The 26,580-nt window shown below is 36.5% G+C and overlaps 1 protein-coding gene and 1 long non-coding RNA gene across 4 annotated transcripts; both read right to left on the bottom strand.

Moving 5' to 3' along the window:
* Positions 1 to 372: 372 nt before the first annotated feature.
* Positions 373 to 23,708, bottom strand: LOC144968558 (uncharacterized). Of its 3 annotated transcripts, XR_013644603.1 has the most exons (5): positions 9,382 to 9,568; positions 8,248 to 8,365; positions 6,421 to 6,552; positions 5,985 to 6,073; positions 373 to 4,902 (listed from the first exon to the last, which is right to left on the bottom strand). It is a non-coding gene; the product is annotated as an uncharacterized LOC144968558 (long non-coding RNA). The 3 variants fall into 3 exon arrangements; XR_013644609.1 differs by lacking the exons at positions 8,248 to 8,365; positions 9,382 to 9,568 and adding an exon at positions 23,690 to 23,708; XR_013644605.1 differs by lacking the exon at positions 8,248 to 8,365.
* LOC144965630 (uncharacterized) lies at positions 17,099 to 23,754 on the bottom strand. The gene is made up of 7 exons (XM_078901603.1): positions 23,690 to 23,754; positions 23,131 to 23,322; positions 22,632 to 22,739; positions 22,101 to 22,208; positions 21,546 to 21,653; positions 20,431 to 21,148; positions 17,099 to 20,347 (listed from the first exon to the last, which is right to left on the bottom strand). Exons 1-7 carry the CDS (start codon positions 23,752 to 23,754, stop codon positions 20,342 to 20,344), a joined length of 1,305 nt encoding a protein of 434 aa, XP_078757729.1. The 3' UTR covers positions 17,099 to 20,341.
* Between the last annotated feature and the right edge of the window lie 2,826 nt (positions 23,755 to 26,580).

Here is a 26,580-nt window from a genome sequence, read left to right as displayed (position 1 = left end):
TTCCAAGACAAAGACAGAAATCAAGTTGGAAAACAGATATAGGGGGATAGAAAACGCAGTAAGTATGTATCTCCCTGCCCACTATGGGAGGTCAGGAACCCCGCCCAGGATGCCAGGACTAACTGAAGACTTAATGTCAATCCAGATCAAGGAAAGACTAGAGCAACATGGAAAGTGAAAACAGGCATGGAGAAGAGAAGACCCAGCAAGTGACCTCTCTATCCACCATGGGAGAACACTTTAGCACCAGCAAAATGGAAGAGGGAAGGAAAGGATGGGTTTATTTCAGTTCAAAGAAACATAAAAAAGGATCCAGTCAAATGGATGCAAAAAAAATATCAATATAAATAAATAAATGTACAACACACAAGCAAAAGTTCAAATGTATTTTATTCATCAAATATTGTACATTAAAAAGTGAAACATGAAAAAAGAAGGTTGAACAGGCAAAAGGACATACAAAAGCTTCTCACGAACTATTTTTTGTTTGTTTTTAAGGGTTTGCAACACATTAAGGTCATATCAGCGCAGGTGAAAAGAAAGAGAATGTAAGAGTAAAAAGTTCTAAAATTACAATTAAAGCACCCGAGAAAAGGTAAGACAAATGGGAATTGGTTCAAATAGAAAACAGATGTAGATTCCAAGAGCACACTATCAAAGTACTAAGTTTGAGATCACCAAAAAGTCTCATCCATACACAAACACAGGTCCCCAATATTAGGAATGCACTCAAATGTTTACAAATTATTAGACGTAAATAAAACATAATACAGTGTATAACAGAGAGATGGGTTGCAAGACAAAAGACACATCATCTCCCAAAACTAACTATACATTTGACTGTTTCCCTCCCAGCCAGGATCAGAACAACACCAATTAAGCTCATCCAAAAACAAAAAGCATGTTGGAAAACAGATATAGGGGGATAGAGGACACAGTAAGTACCTCCCTGCCCAATATGGATACTTGGCAGGTAGGCTAAAATTAGAAATGTAAAATTCCCAATTAAACACCATTGTTTGTTTTTGTTTTTAAGGCGCTTGCAACAAATTAAGGTCATATCAGCACCAGTAAAAAAGAAAGAAAATGGGAAAGTAAAAAGTTATAGAATTACAATAAAGCATCCGAGAAAAGGGAAGAAAAAGGGGAAGTGGTTAAAAAAAGAAACCGGTGTAGATTCCAAAAGCACACTATCAAAGTACTTAGTTTGAGATCAGTAAAAGTCTCATCCAGACACAAGCACAGGTCCCAACTAAGAGGAATACACTCAAATGTTTACCAATCATATAATATAATGTGTAAACTAAACATAATACAATGCATAACAACAGAGAGATGATTTACAAGGAAAAAAATATCATCTCCCAAAACTATAACTATACATTCGACTGTTTCCCTCTCAGCCAAGGACTCTGACCAAGGTCAGGACAAAACCAAACAATCTCATTCCAAGAATAAGACAGAAAGCAATTGGAAAACAGATAAGAGGGGATAAAAGACACAGCAAGTACCTCCCTGCCCGCTATGGGAGGTAGGAACCCCACCCAGAAACACCATTGTAACCTGTGGTAGTAATGCTGTATAAATTAGTAACACGGTACAACCACGAATGTACATCTACAAACTAAACCATGAAAGATCATTACTAAGAAAAGGGTTGCTGAATAGACTCACATGCGCCTCTCAATAAAAAACAATTTATATTTCTAATTGAACACAAACATTTTCAATAATTTTGTCAGGCACTCCCAACATCGACAATTTTCTCAGTAATCTTTGACAGCTCTAAGTCTATAGTATTTTCAATTTCACATTCATGTTTGTCCAAAATTATACTACACATTTATGAATAGCTGTGTGAAGAATAATATGGGATTGTCAAAGAATTCAAGATTTTCAATTGAAAGCACACGAGATAAAGTCAGACAATTTTGCTGTTAAGGGTTTTATGCCACTTTCAACACATTTAGCATGGGTCAAAGTTAGGTCATTTCAGCGCCAGTATAAATGAAGAAAATGGGAGAGCAAAAAAAGTTCTAGAATGACAATTAAAGTACCCAGGAGAAGGTAAGACAAAGGAGATTGGTTCAAACAGGAAACAGATGTATATTCCAAGAGCACATTATCAAAGTACTTAGTTTGAGATCACCTAAAAGTCTCATCCAGACACCAGCACAGGTTCCCACTCTAATAGGAATACACTCAAAATGTTTTACAAATCATATATATAACATAAAGACAACATAATACAGTTATAACAGAGAGATGATTTACAATGAAAAAAAAAATCATCTCCTAAAACTAACTATACATTTGACTGTTTCCCCTCTCAGCCAGGGCACCCGGCCAGGACGAGGACAAAACCAAGTAATCTCATTCCAAGACAAAGACAGAAAGCAAGTTGGAAAACAGATACAGGGGGATAGAATTTATTTTTTAAATGAGCTTTTATATAGAGCAATATCCACTAATGTGCTAAAAGCACTTTACAAGAAGACACAGTAAGACCTCCCTGCCCACTATGAATAGTTCAGTGTTGTATACAATGGAGATCCAAAAGATTTTTTAAAAATGCGTACAAAGTTGCAAAATCGAAAATAGAGCACTAAATTTGATAATAGGCAAATAGACCATACCAGTGTTGTATTAATAGATAATTTAAATTTACTCTTTATAGACACTATAAATAGTATCCACTTTTAAATCTAATATAACCCAACCAGATAATACTATACTGAACTCCCGATATGAACGTCCAGGTCAACAAACTGATTAAAGTGTTTAAGAACACTATAAAAAATAAATGCGTAAATGCCAGAGCAAAAATGCATAAGACTACACATCTTTTCCTTTTTACTGGCGCTGAAATAACCTTGACTTGGAACCATGCTAAATGTGTCGCAAGTGACGTAAAATCCTTAAAAGGTAATTATCACTAAATTGTAAAAAATGTCAAAGAATAATTATAACATATACAGCCCAAGCCAATAATTGGAACGCCATATTTTCAGAAGTCGCTTAATTCCAGGTGATCAAATATATACCGAGCCATATTGACACGAGCAAAAATGGAATTTTTTTGTTTGTTTATTGCTTTAGGTCTCTTCCAACACAAATGAAGTTATATGAGAGACCGCTGAAACAAAAAAACAAGCAATCTAACAAAAATAGTACAAATGTAAATCAAAATCATAACCTAAAGATATAAGCTAAACTATAAATAACTAAGAACAAACAGGCAGAAGATTTACAGAAAAAAAAATATCCCCTGTCAAAAATACAATCACAAACCAAAGAAGCAGGATAGGCAGTAAAGAGAAGAAGAAACGACATCACTATCGGATCGTACACCCATGCGAACATCATAGGTATATGATTCAAGGGTGATGCTCCCATCCAACCACCCGCAAATGGAATTTTCTCATAACTTCACCAAGCGAAAGAAAGTACATTAACTAACAATGACATTTGAGTCTATCACCGCCCATTACCTGTTATATAGTTAATGAAAGCTCATGTAATGACACAATTGTTTCTGTTGAAGAGGAATTTTTATGTTTTCAAGGGTTTACGGCGCTTGAAAAACACATTTAGGTCATATCAGCGCCAGTAAAAAGGATGAACATTGGATAATAAAAACATTCTAGATGTACAATTCAAAGGACTTAAGGAAAAAGTATGACAAAGGGAAAGGGTTCAAATAGGGAACAGATGTAGATTCCAAGAGCACACTATCTCAGTACTTTGAGATTCTAAATGTTTCACTGCACACCAGCATAAGATGGCACTAAGAGGAATACACTCAAATGTGTGCAAACCATATGTTTAAATTAAAACTAAATAATCTCATTCCAAGACAAAGACAGAATGCAATTGGAAAACAGGGGCATAGAAGACGCAGCAAATACCTCCCTGCCCACTATGGGAGGTCAGGAACCCCACCCAGACGATGAGGAATACAGCACTGATTAAAATGTGTTGTAATTTATTGTACAGGATTCATGCGTCTTTAAATCACCAAGCAGTACATCAACATGCCATATAAATTTGTGGTCATACTCACTCTCCCCCATTTTCCATCCCTACCAAAAACATAATGTCAAATGTCGAAAAAACAAACGAAAGACAAAATACATTAAAGATGCTATGAATTACAATATACACAGCTACTGTAATATAAACGATGTGTAGTTGTTGACATGTTCCAATTATGGAGGCCACTCACTGAGGGGGTTAATGCTTTTCCAATTAAGCTGCTAGCACTGTCCTCCCATCTTTACAAATCCTGACCTCCTGCTGAGAACAAATGCTTTACAATTAAACTTGTTGAATTTCCAAAAGTTCCCAACTCCCGATGAAAACATCAAATCCAACAGAGTAACAAGGAGTTCAATTGTCTATAAAAATAGCCAACGTCTAAATAAAAAACCAAGTTTTAAATCATTGTACTGTTCTACTGAGTTACAACAACACATGCTTTTAAAATCTCTTCTCTCCTTTCAGAATCAAGTCCTCAAAGCTTTTTATTGTGAAATGCTGATGAACAAGGAACTGACACAGGACTATGCTGGTGTTAGGTAACAACTCCTTGAGTCAACTTTGCACAATTCCATGTCCAAGATGATGGTTTTAACTTTGTACACAACATATAACGTTTTGATTGAATCACAAACTTCATCTACAGTACAGAACGAATCATCTCCTGTTAGTGTTGAAATTCAAATGAGTAAGCAGTGTTGAAAAACCTCTGATAACCCATGAAGCTCCTTATTCCTTCCATCAAAGATGGTTGTCCACTCATGACCACACTATATGTGGCATTCTTGTGATCTATATTTTTCTGAGCAGGAACAGCTCGCTGTTCATCAGTAAAATGTCTGGTACTAGGATAGGGACAAGCATCTGAGGAAAAAAAAATGGCAATAGGTTAATAACGAAAGTAATCTAGAGAAATCAGCATTTATTCATGAATAACCAAGAGGTGACGATGTACAAATGGTGGTGTAAACAAGGCTTGGAAATATGGAGCCAAAGATCCCCCTAGATTGATAAGTGCTAAATAAATGAGCAGTCTATTAATCTATTGAGATTAATCCTGACTACTTTAGATTGGGACCACCAATCCATCATTCGAATTCTAGAAAAATACACCCATGACAAAAACAGATTAACTCAAATTTCAATCATTCTTGCCAAAGTGGAATAAAAAAGGCTTTACAGCTGAGATACCCTTGTTGAAACCCAAGCAGAGGAACACAAGATTACTTTGAAAATCTTCTGATAGGCTATCAATCCAAATCGAACACTGAATCATTGATCAATGCGTCAAAGAAATTTGATGAAAAACTCAAGCACCATGTGTAATAAAGCCCAGAATTTTTGTTTGTTTCAGTGCTGGTGGTGACAAAAAGTGAAAAAGTAGGAAAATGTTGAACGATTGCCCCATTTCTACTGCACTAAACCCCACTTTTAGAGCAATTGAGATGATAGACTATCATTGATACTCTAGCTAACTTCTGGAGAGTGGAAAACTGCACCTGTGTGTTCCACCACACATCAACTCTCACATTGTTTTGAGAAATTGTAATTTTAAAAAGGAGGAAATTCCTCCTCTAAACTACAAAACCGCGGATTTCCGCAGATCCGAGGAAAACCATCGGCACTCTTGTTTATAAATAGAAAATCGTCATACACATGCAGATGACACAACTTTTGGGACATTATTTCCAAGATGACTAAAGCACTCCCCAATAACAACGAAAACTATGGACTGCACTAGCACAACGCAAGTCCAGATTTGATCTGTGAAGATGCACAGTCAGAAGTGCAGAAAATCACCTTTGTGCTTTATTATCTAAGTACATCAACAAACAATTAATTAAACAATATCTCTGCCATATGCCATTGGAATGAAACATACATCCATACACTATTTTATTTTAGCAGGCATTAGATGTCGCTCGATTAGAGCGATATATAGTTACCTGCTAGGCAGCGCTCAGAAATTATTCGTCCTGACTGCATCGACTTTCCCAAGTTTAGTGTTGTGACCATTTATTCATTGCTCATTTGCCTGAGAGTAACAATAATATAAAAATAAAAATGAGGATTTGTCAACTTTGAGAACCAATTATTGTAAAAAAAAATTATAATAAATAAATAAAAATACTAACAGATGAAACCATTGAGAGGAGTGTAATAGTAATATTCTTTAATACCTGCAACTTCGAACTCAGTCCCAGTGCATGCACCTCAAGCTCGTGCAACAGCAATAGAAAATTTAAAAAATTTAATAATAAATGCAAGATTTCAATGATCTTATAATATTAACTTCCGAAGCGTCACCCCGAAATAATACTGCTTCATTGAGATTGGTCACATTTTTTGGGGTCAGGTTATGTTAATGGGATTTCTACTCACTCAAATATCATGTCCAGGAAATGATTTTATAGTTAAAGCTGAATCATGGCCCTGACCCTTTAACCTTTAAGTTGCCCATCTTTGGTGCTGCCAGGCTGAACACGAACACCACTACAGATACTGGAATGCCATCTGAAATTTAGATTAATCAACATTAATAGTAATGTACAAAACTGAATGTTATAACATCTACAATATATATGCAGGATGCCTACATAAAATGTAAAAAGAGCAAAACACTAAACAAGGGACATTCGAGTTCAAAACCCTCCTTTACCTGGATACCTCTGTATAGAGCTTTTAGACTTGGTGTAGTCTCCTTCGCTCCTCCTCATCTATTAATGATTGGACCAATTTTTATAATTGAACTTGTTTCCTAGGGTGCTGCTTATCTCCAACTCTGCTTTGAATTTATTCAAATTTTTTGCTGATACTGTGGTTTCTTGCAGTTTATTCCAGTTATTTACAATTCTAGATGAAAAAAAGTTCCTTCTTTCATTTGTTTTAAAACGTTCTTTTTTCAGTTTCTTGCTGTTTCCTCGTGTCTGAATGTTCTTGTTTGGTTTAAGGAATCCTGCCTCTACCCTGTCTATTCCCTTTACTATTTTATATGTTTGGATCATATCTCCCTTCTTCTCCTGTAATCTAAGGTCGGGAGATTTAATTCTTTCAATCTCTCACAGTAGGTTTTTTCTTTCAACAGGCTTTGTCTCCCTCAAACTTCGGATACCATATGCAGCTTTGATCTAACCATAGTCTTGTAGATGGTAGTCATGTGTTTTTGTTTTCAGATTCTTGAAATTTCTTTTCACTATTCCGAGTGTTTTACTAGCCTTAGATTGAACATCTTGAATTTGCTTCTTGAAGTTTAGCTTCCTATCAATAAATACTCCTAGGTCTTTTTCCCCATTGGATTTCTGCAGGGGTTTTTCTTTCATTATATAGTTTGCTTCTCTGTTGTTTTTTCCTAGGTGAAGAACTGCACATTTATCTACATTGAACTCCATCTGCCATATTTCGGACCATTCTTGAAGCTTTTTCAAATCTTGTTGTAAGGTGTTTCTTTCTTCTTCTGTATTAGCTACTCCATAGAGCTTAGTATCATCGGCAAAGATTTTACATTTAGATGATAGATTGTCTGGCAAGTCATTGATATAAATCAGGAAGAGAACTGGTCCCAGTACACTTCCTTGTGAAACTCCACTTGTTACCAGTCTCTCCGTTGATGCTGTTCCATTCACTATCACTTTTTGTCTTCTATCTTTGAGGAAATCTCTGACCCATTTGACTGTCTGATCATTAATTTGATACTGTTCCAATTTCCTGATTAGGCGCCAGTGTGGAACTTTGACAAATGCCTTTCTGAAGTCGAGGTATATGACATCTAAATTGTTGCCTAATTCCAGGTCTCTCGTCCAGTCATCCATTGTTTCAAGTAGGTTTGTTACTGTAGACCTTCCCGCCATGAAACCATGTTGATCTTTGCTGAATAGTTTGTTCTTGGTCATATGATCAACCAACTTTAGCCAATAACAGACAGTTAAAACATGAATACATGACGTAAAATCCAGTTAGACCACCAAAACAAAGATAATAGCACAGTGCCAGAATACAAAATCACTAAATAAAAAACGCATTCCAGTCAAAACCCATCATTCAAATTGTCATGCCTGCCCAATGTGTAAGTCACACATATAAAAGCAGGGTTCAAATTTTTTTCTGTACAGCCCACATATTTGTCAACGAGCACAGAATTACTGGCCAATCTAAAAATTATAAAACTATTTTTACAGATTCATATAAATATAATAATAGTAACTTGCAAACCTTCCTTAAATTAAGGGTAATTCAATCACCCGTTGAATCAAGTGATTTGAACCCGGGACCTTCCAGTTCAGGGTCAAACAACTTCACCACTACTCACTACACTACAGATCCATCTGACCTGTGGAGATATCCAATACAAATTATGTTATTAAGAAGAAATAGAAAAACAGAATCCACAAAAAGAACTGAATGTCACTTGTATTTTGTTGTTATTGTAAATGTCATTTGCAAATTAGCAGAAAAAACATGCAAAACTAATAATAATAATATTAGGTTTAGGTCGAGATCGGATTTTTTTTAGTTTTTTTAGTAAAGGTGCTTGGGTGTTTGTTTTTCCTAGTATTAGGGTTAAAGGTACTAGGTTATAGTTATATTTATTCTTAGGCTTAATCGAGGGAATATTTGAGTTGTTTCCCTTGGCACTAGGAGCTTTCTGAAGGACTCACCTTTTTAGTTTTCATCTTTTGTTCTTCAATTTTCTCTTAATTTCAAAAATTCGCTTACATTTTCATTCACCTTTCTGGAGGAGGGGGAGGGGCAGGGTAGTATTATTATTGCCATTGCTAAGCCAGATTTTAAAAAAAAAGAAAATATGAATTTGAACTTGAATCGCAGCAAAACCAAACAAGTAATAAATAGAATTTTAAAAAAAATCAAACTCGCCTCTTCAACATAAAGAGAAACAGTTCCATAAACGAAAATACGGTTTTACATTGTCATTAGGTTAGGAAGCCAAAATTGGCCAGGGACCAAGATTTTGATCTCCCTCCGCCTCCTCTAGTCTCCTCTCCTACTCAACTCCAAGCCTCTCTCTCTATGAAACTTTAGTTAATATTTATTGGTGGACATATGAAAGTCTATAGCCATAACCGCTAATAAGATCTCCCTTTTCATGTGTAGATTTAGTTGCAATACAAGTGGAGAAGAGAGTCAGAGTGATGATGTGCTAAGAAGATAGACGCGGTTTTCTTTTTGTTTTGTTTGTTTTTTACGCTAACATCCTCAAACTCCAATAATAGAAAAAAGGAAAAAAGCATCGTTCCTAGGGGTGGAGGTGACAGATTTGAATACGCTAAGACTAAGGAGGATGAAAAGTCCTCCGACTTAATTATTTTACCGTCAGCTTAAACTTACTCTTCATCTTGATGCCATTGACCATGTTCCTTTCACGTTTCAGTTTTGCTTTACCTACTCTAGCTAGTAGCTACCTATTATCGAGGCAACTCCACTCCTTTTTCTTGTTTAGTTTTGGCGGAAAAATTATATCGATACCAATAATACTCGAGACAGTAGTCAATATATTTAATTATTTACAGCGATGGTTCACCCATGGAGGACACATAGGTACTGCCATACTCTAAATTTATCAAATCCTTTATTCTTCCATTTTAACTCCAAATATAGATGTCAAATATTCTAAAAAGGCCATTTTATCTAGTTTAACCCAATGTCAATACTATTTTGGTATCGATAAAAAGCATCACGTGACCACGTCGCCATTTTAGCCACGGATTTGGCGAGCACTCCGTCTCACAGGCGAGCCATTGCCAAAGACTGGTGGCACCATCTGGTGGATCGGGACAAATTGTCTCACTGGCGAGCTATAGCTCGCCTATGAGACAAGCCTCAGGAAGTAAACAACGAGAAAAAGTTCACGTATCTTATTTCGTGTCACTCTAAAAAATTACTTCAATTTTTTATGTTATCTCCCTTAGATGGGGACAAGTTGGTTTGTTTGTTCTAAAAAAACCCCTTTATTGGGCGGTTTTAATCATTTTGTATTGTCATTATAGGATTTAAAAAATACATTTTGGTGGGGAAAAAATACATTATTTGTGTTGATACCCGTTTCGAGTTCTAATTCTGGGGTCTGGTATTTAAAAAAAGTATAACAATATTGTGGTAGTGGTTTACATATTTTCCACAAAAACTAATGAAGGAATAACCTTCAAATTATTCCCTTTTATCAACATTAAAGCATTTTGTGTCACCATTAAGAGATTTTACAGCTTTAGCTTATGGGATTTGTATAAGAACATTACGAAGTTGTAAATGTGTGGCTATGTGGTCTTGTGGTATAACACTCGCTTTCGGATGGGGAGGTCCTGGGTTCGAGCCTCGCTCGGCGCATAGTTGAATCCTTGGAAAGGCTCTTTACTCACATTCTCTCACCGTGCTCAGGTGCAAAATGAGTATCTGGTCGTAAACAGCGGTGTTGGAAAAAAATGTAATATTGCGCAACAGGCGTCATGCCTCGTTCTACATGTAGTCATTTCTTACATTGCAAAAACTGAGAGATTATATTTCTTATCATTTTCATTCTAAATTAAATTTAAGTGGTCCTATTCATTCCGATATAATAGCGTTTTATTTTGAGACGACGGGACCCCTATATGGATAGAAGCAAGGAATTTACCCAATGGAAACCGTACGGTGCTCTTATTGGCTAACCAACCAGCGGCCTCGATGAGAAAAATATCCGCCATTGAGACGTTGGCTGGGAATCGCGTTACTATAGTAAACAAGCGCTGATCGGCCGTTCATGAAAACAAGTTGCTGCTCGCTCGTTTAACTCAAAATTATTCAAAACGATCTCTCTAAAATGATATAAATGTGACTTCTTAAGGTTTTCTTCACGGTCAAAACCACACAACATTCTATTAATGATTACGTCCGAGGCAAAAAGGAATATTGACAGGTCGACCGAGAGTTGAACTCGTGAGACGACAAACATCAATGCGAAGTGTAGCGAGAGTCAAGCTATTGTTTGTCTTGTCCTGTTCTATATAGAGAAAGGGATAGATAGTATAGCCTCGTGTGTGAGTGGTTGCGTGTCATAGTCATGTTTTTAAATTGTTTCTGTTGTTTATGTGTGTAGTGATGACTCTCTCACACTCAATTTCAATGCCGAAAGAGGAATTCCCGCACACAAGAAAGGGGAATTGGGGTGGTATTTGGCATACATATTGTATAGTATCTAGTTCTAAATAGATAACTGATTAGAATTATATTATGATATATAAACACAATGCCAAATACAATTCCGAAGTTTCCTTATTTCAAATGAAGTAAAGCTCCAAAACCTAATGGTAGTGATTATAGTACTGGTGTTAGTGAGGTGATGTGGTGTTGGTGGTGGTTGTAGTTGTAGTAGTAATAGTGATGATGATGTGGTGGTGGTGATGATTGTAGTTGTAGTAGTAGTGGTAGTGATGAAAAAACTCTCTATACTAGTGGAAACAAAAAAGATCTGAAAACAAAACAAAAAGAGATAAAGAGGGTAATATCTAGTTGTAGAGACAAGTACAAAAATAATATTGAAAAATGCTTTTCTTCTGGGGATATACGGGACACGTGGCGGGGGCTTAAAACTGCTGTTAACTATAATCCAAAGCCCACGATTATATCAGAAGATATCGAAATTGAAACTTTAAATAAATTTTATTCACGTTTCGACACAGCAAACAAATTTGATATTGAAAATGAAAAACATAAATTAGACAGGGCTTTGGAAGATGAAATGACTATTGAGGTCAGTGAAGAGGAAACGAGATTCGTATTTTCGAAACTAAACGAGAGGAAGGCTGCTGGGCCGGATGGATTGAAAGGAAAACTATTAGAAGAATGTGCCCATCAGCTTTCCCCCATTTATACTTATACACATATTTTTAACTGGTCCCTCCAATGCGTTTCGATCCCTGAAATTTGGAAAACTTCAAAAATTATTCCTGTTCCAAAAAAAGAAAAACTTGAAACTATGAACGATCTCAGACCTGTTGCGCTGACTTCAATAGTCATGAAATCTTTAGAAAAACTTGTTCTTGTTAAAATTAGGAATCAGTTTATGCCATTGAGTGATAGTCATCAATTTGCTTACAAACCAGGACGTGGCGTAGAGGATGCCATTTTGCTGTTTACAAACAACATCTACAGGCATCTAGATCACGCTAGGAGCTATTGCAGATTGATTTTTGCAGATTTTTCTTCAGCGTTCAATACAATGCAACCTCAGTTGGTTGTTCAAAAATTGACTAGTCTGAATTTAAACAAGTATATAATTGCTTGGGTGCTCGAATTTCTTACGGAGAGAGCACAATATGTTCAATTAGGACAAAACAAATCTTCCTGTATAACTACAAATACTGGTGCTCCTCAAGGTTGTGTATTGTCCCCTGTATTATTCACAATATACACGAATGACTGTAGAAGTCAAAACCTGAGTGTACCTTTAATAAAGTTTGCAGATGACACCGCTCTTCAAGGCCTCATAACAAATGGCAACGAAGTGGCTTATAGGCAAGAAATTGATAGATTTGTATCTTGGTGTGATGCCCACCACCTAGAGCTTAACATAAGCAAAACAAAGGAGCTAGTGATTGACTTTAGGAGAGTGAAGGAACCGATAGAACCGTTAAAATTAAAGGACCAATTCGTCCAGCGAGTTCCTCACTACAAATACCTTGGTGTAACGATTGATGACAGGCTCAAGTGGGATGAACACTTGAAAATAATTAGGCATAAGATGTGCAGACGTACATATTTTTTTATCAAAACTCTCTCAGTTTAGAATAGATAAAACCCTCTGCACATTATTTTATAGAACAGTAATCGAAAGTGTTTTGTCATTTTGTATAACAGCTTGGGGAGGCAATTGCTTAGCAGTGGAAAAGAACAAAATAAATTCAAATATTAAAAAATCCATTAAACGCTATATAAATGATGTTGACGATGTAGATCTTTTATACGAGAAATTTTGTATAACTAAAATAACTAAAATATTAAATGATCAGTATCATCCACTAAGACCATCAATTATTATGTCAGAAAGAAGTGGTCGCCCTTTCTCTATTTCAACGAAAACAGAGAGACACCGAAAATCTTTTCTGCCGTCCAGTATTAGGCTTTATAACAACAAGCAATAATCATTTTATATAATTATTTCTCATTTTTACTTTTTAAAAATATAAATATTAATTTATTAATTTATTTGTTTTGCAATCTTTTCAATTTTCAATTTATAGTGACAGTTTTAACTATTTTACAGTGTTGATATTATTCATATTACAAAGCGCAGCTCTGGTTATAGAGCTGCTCCTTTTTTTTTTTTTTATTTTTTTTTTTTTATATACATCCTATTTCCATTGTATTTTTATCTTATTGTGTAAATTATAACACGTCTGTACAAAAAATTTCCTTTTTGGGATGCAATAAAGTATTATTATTATTATTATTATTATTATTATTATTATTATTATTATTATTATTATTATTATTATTATTATTATTATTATTATTATTATTATTATTATTATTATTATTATTATGTGGTGGTGGTTGTAGTTGTAGTAGTAGTGGTAATGGTAATGATATGGTGGTGGTGGTGGTTGTAGTAGTAGTGGTCGTGATGATGATGTGGTGGTGGTGTTTGTAGTAGTAGTGGTAATGATGCGGCTATGTGGTCTAGTAGTATGACACTCGCTTTCGGATCGGAAGGTCCTGGGTTCGAGCCTCGCGCTCGGCGCATAGTTGAGTCCTTGGAAAAGGCTCTTTACTCACATTCTCTCACCGTACTCAGATGTAAAATGAGTACCTGGCCGTTAACAGAGTTGTCTTTGTCCGAAAAATTGTAATATCGCCTAACAGGCGTCATGTCCCGTCCTACATGTTAAATGTTGACCAGGGACCCCTTGTAAAGCGCTTTGAGCACATTTAGTAGATATTGCACTATATAAAGCTCAATTTAAAAAAAAATATTTCAATGATGATGATATGGTGGTGGTGGTTGCAGTAGTAGTAGTGGTAGTGATGATAATGTGGTGGTGGTTGTAGTTGTAGCAGTAGTGATAGTGATGATGATGTGGTGGTGGTTGTAGTAGTAGTGGTAGTGATGATGATGTGGTTGTGGTGGTTGTAGTAGTAGTTGTAATGGTGATGATATGTTGGTAGTGGTGGTTGCAGTAGTAGTGGTAGTGATGACGATGTGGTTGTGGTGGTTGTAGTAGTAGTGGTAATGGTAATGATATGGTGGTAGTGGTGGTTGTAGTAGTAGTGGTAATGGTAATGATATGGTGGTGGTTGTAGTAGTAGTGGTCGTGATGACGATGTGGTTGTGGTGGTTGTAGTAGTAGTGGTAGTGATGATTATTTGCTGCTGGTGGTGCAGTAGTGGTAGTGATAATGATGTGGTGCTGATGGTTGTGGTAGTAGTGGTAGTGATGCTATTGTGGTGGTGGTTGTAGTAGTTGAGGTAGTGATGATGTGGTGGTGGTTGTAGTAGTAGTGGTGGTGGTGGTTGTGGTAGTAGTGGTAATGATGATGATATGGTGGTGGTGGTTGCAGTAGTAGTGGTAGTGATGACGATGTGGTTGTGGTGATTGTAGTAGTAGTGGTAGTGATGATGATGTGCTGGTGTAGCAGTAGTGGTAGTGATAATGATGTGGGGCTGGTGGTTGTAGTAGTAGTGTTAGTGATGATATTGTGGTGGTGGTTGTAGTAGTAGATGATGTGGTGGTTGGAAAACACATTACAGTTACAGGTTATTATAATACATGATTACACACATTCTCTAACTTCATTTTTTGACAGCTTCATTGTGCCATAAATATACGCAACAGTTCTGAAACATTTTATTGTGGATTTTGATATTGTTTGTTGTTTTTCTTGTGTCGTTATGTTGACATAGAGACCGAATGAATGGTAATGACTACATTCTCAGCCAACAATAAAATGGCGCTGAATGCTTTCATTGGTGGACACTTTTTAGGCTTCGTACGTATTCTCATTCGTTTAATTCTATGGATACAAGAGAGAAATACTTTTTGAGATGGACACTACGAGTGGGAAGTGAACCCAGAACTATGGGAGGAGGTCAGTTGTGGGGAGTGAATCCGGGAGTCCGGGAGTATATGAGTATGAGAGGTGGAAATCGCCAGTGATTAAACATGGAACCACGGGATATGGACCTCAGTGGGGAATGAACCCAGGACTATGGGGTGGACACCAGTGGGGAGTGGACCCGGGACTGTGAGAGGTAAACACCACTGGGGAGTCAACACAGTACCACGGGATATGGATCTCAATGGTGAGAGAACTCTGGAGGTGGACACCAACGTTATGAGAGGTGGAAACCAATAGGAAGTAAATGCGGAACCACAGACTATGGAGACTCAGTGGCGTGGGGCCATTGGATCGAATGGTGCCAGGCACCACACCAATCTTTTAAAAATCATTAACGGCATAATTTAATTAAAAATAAAACGGAGAAATTCTAACTCCACTGTCTTTCGCCAACTCGCCAACAACATACTGCCTTTTTAGTCTCCGCTCTATTCAAGATTCCGAATCACGCACTGCGCCGACTCGTGTGTTGGTGACATCACTGCGCGAATTCGTGACTAAATCAACACCGTGGTGCAAAGCAATCCGAGCTCCAGTTAATGCTCTATCCAATAGTATCGCTACAGCTGATTGAGCGAGAAACTGGGACGAATTATACTATCTTCAAATAGCGGAAAACCCCTCGACTTGTGCCAGGATCTGAGAGCTCCACCGTTGGACGTCATAATTAGGGTAACCGGCCATCCAAAACATTACATTAACTGTCAAAAACACTGATCATTGTTAAGTTTATTTCTGAGCAGTAAAGAAAAACAACATAAAACTTAAAAATATGACATATCAAAATCCCCCTCCCCCCACCTCTTTTTCACGATTATTGAATAAAGCAATTCTTTGCAACACGAGGCATTGGGGACGAAATTACCAACATTTTTCTTGCTTGTAGTGCCGAGTTGATGGTTACGTGTTTATGAGTGTTTATTTGTGTGTGTGTGTGTGTGCGTGTGTATTTGTGTCAGTCAGAGAAAGAAAGCGAAGATTGTCAACAGTTATACTTTGGTGTGTTTTTTGATTTCTTAAGTACTTAAGTGGAGTGATTTTTCTTTGTGATGCTTTAAGATCTGAATCTACCTTTTATTTGTGCAATCATTAATCGTATTCCACTGATTTCCATTATTTGAGATATATACTTTGAAGTTTTGTTTTGTTAAACAATGAATTGCAATGAATCAAGTTGACTCTTTACTTCACCGACCGTTTGGGAGATTGACACTAGATGACAAATTAGAAATAAAAAGACGAGTTCCTCACCAACCAACTGATTTTGAATTAACACAGGTCGTCGCCTTAGAACTGCTTTATTCCATCTCCAGATATTCTTGTTTTGAGAAAATGTAGTTTAAAGTTTTGGATCAAAGTTTGGTTACTTATTTATTGTCCGATTTTGATGCGAGTTTGCAAGGACCTTAATATCATAACACTCTATCATATCCTTTATTAAAATAATGATTTAAACTTTTAAAAACGTTGATTTTGAAAAAAATCAGTTTTGGAGATGGAATAATGGAGTCAAAAACTTGAACAAACTTGGTGCTGCTTTATTCCATCTCCATAACTTCAAGTCTCAGAGTAGCTTTTATTCCATCTCCAATTCATGATTGTTAAATTTGGACTACATTTTTTTCTTCTTTTGAGCAGTTCATTCTTAGTAGTAGTAGTAGTAGTAGTAGTAGTAGTAGTAGTAGTAGTAGTAGTAGTAGTAGTAGTAGTAGTAGTAGTAGTAGTAGTAAGAGGAGGAGTAGGAGTAGTAGAGCCCATTCAGAAAATAACCGTAAGAGTATGAGGTTATCCATGCCTTTAGAACTGGATTACAATCCAAAAAGACTTTCATGCGATAGACAACACGTCATGTAACCAAAAGGTGCAAAAAGAAAAAGAAATATATCGATACCAGTTGAACCTACGTGGTGCAAAGAGCAACTAGAAATGGAAATAATGAACAAAGCAAAGTCCGATTTCAAATCAATATATTCATATCAGATCATTTTATTATTCAAATCAATATTTTCATATCATATCATTTTATTATTCAAATCAATATATTCAGAGCATATCATTTTATTATTCAAATAACAGAATATAATACCTGCTTCAATGCAAAAAAAAAAAAAGAGGAAAAAATAACAATATAAAAACCGGACCAACTTGATTAACAATAAAAAAAATTTTTACTTTCTAAGTTTGAAAATTGCCACTAAATTATAAATACTTCATTAACATTATTTCAAATTGCATATAACAATTATCAGGTATTTACCCCATCACTCACTCTCCATATCTCTCTCCTTATACTAACTCGCACCAGTTATGCGACTCCTAATCAATTTTATTATATTTAAAAAGTCATGTCATATTTCATGTTTATATACTACTTATTCAAAATTTATGTGGGTTATGACATACATTATGCATTATGTATAAAACTTTAATAGTCAGAATACAGAAACCTATTAAGAGTATTATAGGATGTAAAACAACAATAAAACTGATAACCGATAATAAGTCATGAAAAGTTCATACTAATACTAGCAAGAGAATAAAGCGAAATTAATGTATTTTATGTATTGCTATAACTCCTGATCTGGATACAGATTACATTGTGAATTACCTACTTCAGAACAGTTTCAACGAAAACTTTGTCTAGTTCGGGAAAGTAAGGAAGCATAGACAATAAATCTTTCTTCTTGTCATCAGGCAATCGATTTTTATTTAATACATTTAATTTTCTCCCGTGCTTCTCTGAAGCCCTATTATGATTTGAACAGCCACGTTTTCTAGTTGACAGGGTGTAAGGGTCCCGTCTCACACTTACTGTCGTCCATTCTGGTGACTGGTGACAGGTTTTATAACTAACTGTGCCAAGACTTTGACATAGTTGTAACTGGCGTATCTTAGTAAAAGGTACACGGCTAAAAACAAACTCTTGTTGAGCATAGCTCTGAAAATCAAAAAAGTCCCTCATTTGGATTACTTGACTGTTTTTTATTGTCTTTAATTTTTTTATCAATCCAATATGACTAAAAATTTCCTGATGTCTGAGATGACGCTCAATTACTGAGTGGACATTATCAACTTCTTGAATGGAACTGTGTCCAGACTCACAAAATTTCTGAGTAATAATATCAATATTTTTATTTTTCTTAATAAACAAAGAGAGAGCAGTTGACATTACAGAATTTCTATTCTGGCAAACACAGGAGTCTGACCACAACGTTATATCAGACAGAAGAGGATGGTCTTTCAAAACCTCTTCAAGACTTCAAGAATTTTAACAATGGCACTGGCCATGTTATTGGCAGCACGACCACCAGAGCCCTCATGCCAAACAGCAAAATATGCCTTTTTACTTAAAGACAATGTAGCAGTCATATTAAAACTAACTAATTTTCTTTTATAAAAAAAATTTGAAATGCCACAAACCGGCAAGGGGAAAACATTTTCAAGATCAAAGCAGATTACTGCTTTTTCTTTACTATTCCTATCCCTCTCCCTCTCATGTTTTGTTGATCTGTAATTTTCAACATGCTGAACAAGCTGTTCCTTCTCTTCATCACCTAATCTCATGTTTTTTTCTAACAGTCTTAAAATCACTTCACCTTTGCTTGTTGAAGCAGCAAGTTCCTCCTGATTTAAATTCTTTGAATCTTTTAATACAAGTTCACATTTATCACATCTATCTTTTTTGGGAGCTAAAAATGAAATGTTAAATTCTTTAGGCTAGGGCTATTGGTCAGTACTGACTCCCAGGCGCTAGCACATGCGGGTCAGTACTGACGAACAGACGCCAGTGCCTGGAGGTCAGTACTGACCAATAACCTGGTGTCTATTGGTCAGTATTGAACAACAGGTGCCACCGCCCACAGACAACCTCTCTTCGGTCTGTGCCACCGCCCACCATTGATCAGCACTGACGAACATCGGACCTGTTCGTCAGTGCAAAGACCTCTTCGCACTTATTCGTCACTTCCAAAAGTATACCATTAAAAAAAAAAAACAATTAAAATTCCAGGCTCTCGGGCCAACTTATCCGATGGCACACAGTAACACTTGGTCACCTAGATAAGTTTGATTTCTAACGCGTTAGATGCCGTTGGGGCAACGATATGACTCGTTATTTCAAGCCACCGTAAGATTCTATTTTATTTTATGTTGTCCATTCTATTTCTTTGGGTTATTTTGTTTTTATTGGTTTTTTTTTCCCCGTATATTTTCGTTATAGCTTTATTTAAAGAAAAATAGAGGAAAATGTGTTCTAATATTTCCTGTTACGATTCTTTTATAATACTTTGTCCATTCTATTATACTACTACCACTCACTACTACTACCACTACTGCTACTACCACTACTGCTACTACTACTACTGCTACTACTACTACTACTACTACTACTACTACTACTACTACTACTACTACTACTACTACTTATATGTCTTTTATCTTCCATTATTTTCTGGAAGATTCTGTTCCCTGACGCTGACCTTTTCTTATCAATCAGATCACCCCCCTGGGGCACCCTATCCTCTACCCACGCTGACATTTCATTCATACTGCAACCTCAACCACCATTGAGTACAGACGACAAAGTTATTTTTCATTATATTTTATTTGTTTTCCACGTTTATTTGTGTATTGTTGTGTTAATGAAGGGTTTGTCCATTGTCCATTGTCTGTTTTGTTCCCATACGAAGCCTTTCATTTTCACTCTTTCGTTAGTATTTTACGATCACCGGCTTCAGGCAGCCCTTACCGTTTTCTACTTTTCCTGTCTCAGTAAGATGCGAGCAAGCCGAATTTCAAATGACAGGAATGAAGAAAGACGAGACAATGAAAGAGCTTTCACTTTCAGTTCTAGCGCCACGCATCAGTGCAGTGAGCATGCGCGTTGGATGAACCGAAATATAGGGCTTCCAGTTTGGCGTTTCAACACCAAATTTGGTCTTTTTCTCAGGATTGGACAATTTCACTTGTTTAATTAATTGATATATTTATTAAACAAATCTCACGTAAACCGACAAAAAGATTTAGTGAAAACAAGGGCTTCCCTGCGACTAGTATGGGACAGGAAATGCTGATTTATTTGTCGTAGAGCAAGTTATTTTAAAAAATGGCATTTTTCCATAATTTTGGTACCGTCAACGCCCGTGGCCAGGTCAGAACTGACCAATTGGCATCAGTACTAGTAATAGTAATAGTATTAGTCAGTACTGACCCCCAGACGCCGGTGCCTGTTCGTCAGTACTGACCCGCAGGTGCCAGCGCCTGGGGGTCAGTACTGACGAATAGCCACTCCGAATTCTTTATTGAAAATTTCATCATATTTATGTTTCTTTACAGGTTCTATTTCTTTTTCCACACAGAGATCTTGATACATTCCATACATTTTACTCAAATTTAGAGATTTTTCCAGATATTCTCTGCATGAATCAGCCCTACAATAATGAGAGGGGATACGGGGAAAGGAATTTATATGACTTCTCACCACGTCTAAGCTCTCATCGCTAATTTTGTTTTTAACATTCTTCCCACTCTTTGGTGGCAAAGGTACACCAGTTTCAACACATCTCCGTTTCTCATAAAAATATGAAATTCTTATTTGAGAAATATCAAGAGTTGATAAGAAAAATGTCTTACAAACTTGGACTTTTAAAGAAGTGCCACCACATCGCAGAAAGTACTTGTAGCTGAACACTTTAGGCTTTTCATTGGTTACAGCTCTGCATCTTGCCTTTTCACATCTAATTGTGTACTCACTATAAAAGTGAGCTTTTGTCTCGTCATTCAGAGACCAAAACATTTTATTTATATTTTTTCTTTCTTCTTCAGAAATTTTTTCATTACATTTAAATTTACAATTTGAACAATTTTTCACAGTTTTTACTTTCTTTTCAGGAATTATTTCTTTAGTCTTAAGGCTCTGATACTCCTGACCAGCTTGTCTCTTTGTCTTAGAAACATTCCTTTTCCACTGAGTAGGGTCTCTTTTCCTTTTCCTGGTCACTGTGGGCCTGTTTGATGAAATAGCAAGAAAAAAAAAAGAATGTAATCATAATCAATTCTAATTCTATCAGTATTAAAATAGAGCCACTTTTTCATTAAAGGAGATTCAAGGTCTCGCAACATTTTAAGACAATATATAAGTAATAAATTCTAGCATTCAACGCAGCAGAAAAACATCCTCAACTTTAGGCGAATAAACTATAGAGAATATTCACACAAAAAATATATATAAAGCTGCAAATCTACATCCATCTCAGAACAACCACAGATGTAGAAATATCACAGTAACATAAGTAACCGTAAAAACGAAATACACAAATAAAATAAATAAAAAATAACAGTGTGCCACAGCTTAACAAAAAAATTGATTAGTAATGAAATTATTGGATGATTAAAATATCTTACGTTAGATCGGTGGCATTTTCTTCAACTGAATTCGCCAGGTTTTCATTCTGTTCCATTGTATTTAGATCTATTGTTCGTAAGGGTTCGTCTGATATGCAATCTACAGGTCTGGAAATAAATAGAGAATAAAAATTTTACCAGATGTAAAGAAAATACAATGTTGAATGAGAATTAATAAAGCAATAATACAATATGTCAATAAATAATTTTAGATCTTTGACTGTCATTTATTCTTATGGAAAAGGTTAATAAAAAAATATAATCCAGATCTATTGACATTACAGCAACAACCTATTCATCATCACTAAATGCCTATAGACTCCACTTTAGGCGAATCAACTATGGAGATTATTCACAGCAGAAAATATATATAAAGCTGCAAATCTACACCATCCATCTCAGAACAACCACAGATGTAGAAATATTACAGTAACATACGTAACCGCAAAAAATAAATACACTAAAAAATTTTTTTAAAAATAAAATAACAGTGTGCCACAGCAAAACAAAAAAATTGATTAGTAATGAAATTATTGGATGATTAAAGTATCTTACGTTAGATCGGTAGCAATTTCTTCAACTGAATTCGCCAGGTTTTCATGCTGTTCCATTGTAATTAGATCTATCTTTCGTAAGGGTTCGTCTGATATGCAGTCTACAGGTCTGGAAATAAATAGAGAATGAAAATTTTACCAGATGTAAAGAAAATACAATGTTGAATGAGAATTAATAAAGCAATAATACAATATGTCAATAAATAATTTTAGATCTTTGACTGTCATTTATTCTTATGGAAAAGGTTAATAAAAAATATAATCCAGATCTATTGACATTACAGCAACAACCTATTCATCATTATCAAATGCCTATAGACTCCACTTTAGGCGAATCAACTATGGAGATTATTCACAGCAGAAAATATATATAAAACTAAGACTGCAAATCTACACCATCCATCTCAGAACAAACATAGTTAGCGAAAAAAAAATAAAAACAAATAAAATAAATAATAAAAACATAAGTGTGCCACAGCATAACAAATAAATTGATTAGTAATGAAATTATCAGATGATTAAAGTATCTTACATTAGATCGGTAGCATTTTCTTCAACTGAATTCGCCAGGTTTTCATGCTGTTCCATTGTATTTAGATCTATTGTTCGTAAGGGTTCGTCTGATATGCAGTCTACAGGTCTGGAAATAAATAGAGAATGAAAATTTTACCAGATGTAAAGAAAATACAATGTTGAATGAGAATTAATAAAGCAATAATACAATATGTCAATAAATAATTTTAGATCTTAGACTGTTATTTATTCTTATGGAAAGGTTAATAAAAAAAATATAATCCAGATCTATTGACATTACAGCAACAACCTATTCATCATTATCAAATGCCTATAGACTCCACTTTAGGCGAATCAACTATGGAGATAATTCACAGCAGAAAATATGTATGACTGCAAATCTATACCATCCATTTCAGAACAAAAAAAAAAGTTCTTGTGAATGAACAAATATATACTAGTAGTGGGATAGCAGACTATCAGTATCAGTTCCTCCAAGCAAGTGCGCCACGTCTTACCTTTCATCATCAGCATCTCTTTTTACTGTATTATTCCTGCATGTTGAATTTGCATTCTGACATGTAAGTTGTGTATATGTCACGGTCTCTTGTTCTTCGTGCGGACTTGGTGGAATGATGAAGTCTGGGTCCTCTGGTTCACTCAAACTTTGACTCAATGGATCGCTGTTACTGTTATCTCCATTTTCTACTCTTCCACAGTTTCAGTTTCAAAAAAAGCTTTATAAACTTAAGTTGGGATTGGATTGGTGTGCTTGAATGTATCTTGGCTTGTCGTGAACTAAGTAGACTTATTATTATGCAAGGAAATATAGTTATAAATAAGTTGCCAGCAAAATAATATCTCTATTGTTACAGTTATTTGTAACTTTGTTTGGTAGATATTTCGTTGCAAACTCTGTCGTCTGCTCGACTTGATCACTTTGTGCTTGTTAATAAAAAAAACGAAAAACATTAACCAGACAATAGCAGAATAAAAATGTCTTTAAAATCAGTTATAACTAAAACAAGTGTTCTTTATTTATTAATATAAATCATGCGAATAACAAATACTACTTACATGGCATCTAACAGCAACGAAGCAGCAACAGCTGACGAAAAAAGTCGGCGTCTAGGGGCAGCCATTTTTCTTTTTCAGTCTTGTTTACAAAATATCATGTGACATTTTAGTCGCTCTCCATTGGTTAAAATGGAGATGGAACAAAGCAGAATGAATTTCACGGAAATAAAATAATTCAGATCTCAAAATATGTACATGTAATAAAGTGTACTTAATAAATAACCAGAGTTGATTTAGATTTTAGCAATATCTTCTTTCTGACTCACTATTTTTTCTCTGGGTTTCTTACGTAGATAGCAGAGTTACAGTTACTGCCCTTTGGCAAGTTATCTCATTTTTAAGTAAATTTGGAGATGGAATAAAGCAGTCCTGAGGCGACGAGGTGTGGAAATCTCGAAAACGCTCTTTTTCAGTGACATGGTATGACATACATGAATGGCTCACAGTTAGTTTAGAAAAAAAAAACACGTTTCTTTTGTTTTTATTGTCTACTTTTTACAGATACAACAAACACTGACAAATCATGGACATCTACAGGCTATAGTGACCTTAACCACTTCCATCGTATTTCTTGACCTCCTGAACGTTGTTTTAGCACCCTTAAAATAGTGAAAAATTTCTTGCGCAATTCAATGAAACAGGAGCGGTTGAAGTCGTTAATGATTCTGTCAATTCACAAAGCTGAAATAGATGCCAAATACCATTCCAGATTTCAATAAACAAATTATAAAAAGATTTGCAGAGATGAAACATCGCCGTGCAGATTTTCTTTACAAGTACTATAAAGTAAGTAATTTCTGTCATAGGTTTTTTTTTTTCTCTTTTGATTTACATTTATCACATATTGATTGCATTAGTATCTATCAAATCCAATCCTTTAATTGGTGGACAAAGAATAATTACAAAGACATTTTCACACGGGACTTGTATCTCAGTGTTGTGGCTTGTTGTTTTCATGAATTATTTGTTTTTGTGAGTTTTGTACACTCGTAGGAATCATCGACCCTCCCCCCCCCCCCCCCCACCTTTCCAAAAAAGAGAGTTTTTAACATGTGCTCTCTCCTCTTAATCTTGTTCACTGTTTAAGAATTTTTTTTCTTCTTCTAATCATGGCATCACCATATGCCGTCAATACGCCACGCCGCTGGTAGTGAACACAGAACCCTTGGATATGAATTCCAGTAGGGAGTGAACCTAGAACAAATTGAGGAGGACAATATTGGGGAGTGAACCAGGACTATGAGAGGTGAACACCGTTGGGAAGTAAACACTGTACCGCATTATATAAACACCAGCGGGAAGTGAACTCTGGACAATAGGCAGTGGATTCAGTAGGGAGTGAACCTGCGGCTATAAGAGGTGGACACCAATGGGGAGTAAACGCAGAACCACTGATATGGACTCCAGTGAGGGAGTTGGAGGTGGATATCGTTGGGAATATACCTGGGACTATAGGAAGTAGACACTAGTGGGGAGTAAAATCGGGCTATGAGAACTGGACACCACTGGGGAGTGAACCTAGAACTTTGGGAGGACACCAAGGATAAGGACATCAGTGGGGAATGAACCTAGGGCTATTGGAGGTGGACACTATGGAAATTAACCTGGGACTATAGGAGGTAAACACCAGTTGGAAGTGAAACCGATCCTATGAGAGATGGTCAAAGCTGGGGAACGAACACGGGACCACCGGATATGGACACCAGTGGGGAGTGAACCTGGGGCTTTGGGAGGTAGACACGACTGGGGAGTGAATCTAAGGCAGTGAGAGGTGGAAACCACTGGGAGTAAACTTGAAACCACAAGATATGAACACCAGAGGGGAGTAAATCCTTAACTGTAGCAGGAGGTGGACCCCAGAAGACAGTGAACCTACGACTATTGGAGATGGACACTGTGGAATGAACCTATACTATTATAGAAGGAAGACACAAGTGAGGAGTGCTATGAGAGATGAACACTACTGGGGAGTGAACACGGGACCATTGAATATGGACACCAGTGGTAAGTGAACCTGGACTTTGGGACCAATGAACCCAAGGCTATCACTATCAGAGCTGGACACAACTGGAAAGTGAACGCGGAACAACAGGATATGGATTCCAATGGGAGGTGGACAGCAGCGGGGAGTGAACACCACTGTTGAGTGAACCTGGGTCTCTGTGCAGTGGACAATGCTGGGAAGTAAACGTAGAATCACTGGATATGGACTCCAGTGGGGAGTGAACCCGGAACTATTGGAGGTGGACATCGTGGGGAATGTATCTGGGGATATAGGAGGTAGACAGTGATGGGGAAAAAAAAAACCAGAGTATGAGAGATGGATTAAAGAATTAAAGAAGCTGATATACAGAGAAGTGGTAAGACCTGGAATGAGATTATAAAGATAACTCCGGATAGAGAAGGATGGAAACTGTTTGTCTGTGGCCTATACCCTGACGATGATGAGAGATGGACACAACTGGGGACCGAACACAGGACCACTGGATATGGACACCAGTGGGGAGTGAACTCGGGACTATAGGAGATGGACTCCAGTGGGGAGTGAAACCGGAGTTATGAGAGATGGACACCATTGGGGAGTGAACACATGACCACTTGATAAGGACACAAGTGGGGAGTGAACCTAGGACTTTGGGAGGTAGACACCAGTTGGGAGTGAAACCAAGGCTATCAGAGCTGGACACTTCTGGGAAGTGAGTGTGGAAATTCAGGACATGGTCACCAGTGGGAAGTGAACACGGGACTAAGGAGGTGGCCACAAATGGGGAGTGAACCTGGGTCTCTGAAAAGTAGACACCACTGGTGAGTAAAGGTGGAATCACTGGATATGGACTCCAATGGGGAGTGAAACCAGGGCTATGAGAGGACTCCGTGCATGAGTACACAGA

The sequence above is a fragment of the Berghia stephanieae genome, chromosome 1 (genome assembly GCF_034508935.2).
Source record: "Berghia stephanieae isolate SIO BIC M18660-M18661 chromosome 1, UCSD_Bste_1.3, whole genome shotgun sequence".
Classification (NCBI taxonomy): Eukaryota; Metazoa; Mollusca; class Gastropoda; order Nudibranchia; family Aeolidiidae; genus Berghia; species Berghia stephanieae.
The sequence above is the reverse complement of the archived record's forward strand: the minus strand, read 5'-3'. Positions and strand labels throughout refer to the sequence as shown.